The sequence below is a fragment of the Penaeus vannamei genome, chromosome 15 (genome assembly GCF_042767895.1).
Source record: "Penaeus vannamei isolate JL-2024 chromosome 15, ASM4276789v1, whole genome shotgun sequence".
NCBI lineage: Eukaryota > Metazoa > Arthropoda > Malacostraca > Decapoda > Penaeidae > Penaeus > Penaeus vannamei.
The window spans coordinates 6,864,969-6,867,468 of record NC_091563.1 but is presented as its reverse complement, the minus strand read 5'-3'; the positions used below and the strand labels follow the sequence as shown (position 1 = coordinate 6,867,468).

General features: G+C 38.8%; 1 protein-coding gene across 1 annotated transcript in view; it reads right to left on the bottom strand.

Annotated features, from left to right (window-relative positions):
* The window catches only part of LOC113802509 (zwei Ig domain protein zig-8), a 126,545-nt gene that overhangs the window by 1,674 nt on the left and 122,371 nt on the right, over positions 1-2,500 (bottom strand). The window contains exons 7-8 of the mRNA XM_070130412.1: positions 1,996-2,125; positions 1-198 (exon numbers count right to left, since the gene is read on the bottom strand). The exon at positions 1-198 is cut by the window's left edge and continues 1,674 nt beyond it. Of these exons, the coding sequence (XP_069986513.1) occupies positions 98-198; positions 1,996-2,125 (231 nt within the window). The 3' untranslated portion in view covers positions 1-97. The remainder of the gene's footprint in view (positions 199-1,995; positions 2,126-2,500) is intronic.

The window sequence follows — 2,500 nt, the reverse complement described above, 5'->3', positions numbered from 1 at the left end:
AACAAAAAGTTATTGTCTTCATGCAAAATCTTGTTGATGAGCTCGACATCAAAGGCTGCTGCCAGGACCTCAAAGCAGCTGCGGGTTGCCGAGGGGCCTACAAGGCGATCAGAGCAACCAGGGTGGATATGAGGGCTAGACTGACGCGGTACTGGATTTCCGTTGCACTGGCTCGTTGCATGGCGGCGGGAGTCTCACCTGAAAGATCATGCGTGATTTATTATGATGAATGGTATCTTTCCGTGCTGGCATGAGTGAGCACGTGTGTGGGCGCTTTTTTCTTCTTTTATAATGTAATGCAAGAAGCTATTGGTTGCATGAATTATAATTATGACTGAAAATATATTCCAGAACACATAAAATGATAAAACACAGAGTTTGACCATACACACACGCAAACACATATACACACATACTCACACACATAAACACATACGCACACACAAACTATGTGGAATTGGGTAAAAATGAAACAAACGCCAACAGCTGAATCCTCACAATCCCTTCCATATACGCAAATTTGACAAAAAAATAAAAAAGTGGAGAAGGAAACTCGTGATGTATTACCCGAAATAATTACTGAATGATGTTGTCGTATCGATTATAACGTACCAACGTTGGCACAAAACTACGACTTGTGTAGAATAAAGTTTCCAGTTTGGCTTCCTTCTATTTTCACCAGCTGATCGTGAACTTTTTCGCGTGTCGTCCGTTATTCCAATATTCTTTCACATCTTTTCTTGTTCGTTTTTTCTCTGTTGTGATTTTCTCCGTCTTATTATTCAATATTTTCCATTTAGGATATTTAAAGTCTTTCAATGTTAATACGATATTAAATGGCATATTTTTTTCTGTAAATTAATCATTATTAATCTCATATCTTTCTATGTTATCGTTATTTTTATTGATATTATTATTATTAATATTATTATTTATTGTCTTTATTATCGGTATCATTATTATTATCATTATTTTTTTTTGTTCTGTTATTATTATCATGTTTATTATTGTTATTATTATTATTATTATTATTATTATTATTATTATTATTATTATTATTATTATTATTATTATTATTATTATTATTATTATTATTATTATTAACAGTTGCAGCACTGAAGAATTTCTTGTTATCTAGCAGTGATCTATTTTTAGATAGTGATAATGAGAAGAATAAGAACGCGAGGTCATGAAAATATCAATAATGATAATATTTATTATCTATCATCTTTATCATACGTATTTGTGAGCATGTTCCCAGGTGGCTTCCAGATCCGCCACTGCCTGAGTAATCAAACTTTTCTAAAAATGCGGATGTGCAGTGTTATGAAATATGCCCTCTGCCAGATGAGAAAGAGAGGGAAAGGCATACTGGAATATTTGTTTTACATATGCCGAAGTTTTGTGTTATATTAATTACAAGTGCAAAGGCATGAGTGTACAATATAGCCACACCATTTATATAAGATAAGACCTGTTATTATTATCATGAATGAATGATGTTGTATTGATTTCTTTCTTTTTTCTCTTCTCTCTCTCTTTCTTTCTTTCTCTTTCTCTTTCTCTTTCTCTTTCTCTTTCTCTTTCTCTTTCTCTTTCTCTCTCTCTGTCTCTCTCTTTCTCTCTCTCTCTCTTTCTCTCTCTCTCTCTTTCTCTCTCTCTCTCTCTTCTCTTGTCTCTCTCTTTATTTCTAGCCTATATTATTCCATACACGTTAGATTTTCCTATTCAACAATTATCAATTTTTCTTGGCAACTCCATATGATACAGTGTAAGCATATACAAAAACTCGCAAGGAACTAAACTGTCGACATTTTATCCGTCCCTGCCTGTACACACGTACGCACACCGACTGTACACACGCATGCACACCGTCCCCGCCTGTACACACACACGCACACCGACTGTACACACGTACGCCGACTATCCCCGACTGTACACACACACACTCCCACAGTCCCCGACTGTGCACACGCTCGCACACGCCCTTCTTACCCGTAATGACATGGAGGGACACTGAAGCAGGGCGAGCGTTGGCAGGCTGGCAGGTATAGTTCCCACTGTCGTGTTTTGTAACCTTTGAGATCCTCAGCTCGCTCACTCCATCCCCGTTGGACACGGCTATCTGTTGGGGGAGATTGAGGCTGCTGAGATCCTGGCGCAAGAGAGAGGGAAAGAGGGAAGGATGGAGGAAGAGAAGAGGGAAAGAGGGAAGGATGGAGGACTAGAAGAGGGAAAGAGGGAAGGACAGAGGAAGAGAAGGGACGAAGTGGGAGAAGCGAAGGAGGAGAATGGAAAAAAAGTGAAAGACAAGGGGCAAAGAGAGAAGGACGGAGGAAGAGAAGGGAAAAAAGTGAAAGACAAGGGGCAAAGAGGTTAAGACGGAGGAAAAGAAGGGCCAAAGAGGTTAAGACGGAAGAAGAGAAGGAGGGAAGTGGGAAAAGCGAAGGAAGAAAGTGAGGGGGAGATCTGGAAGCAGCAGAAGGTAGGAAGAAAGAAA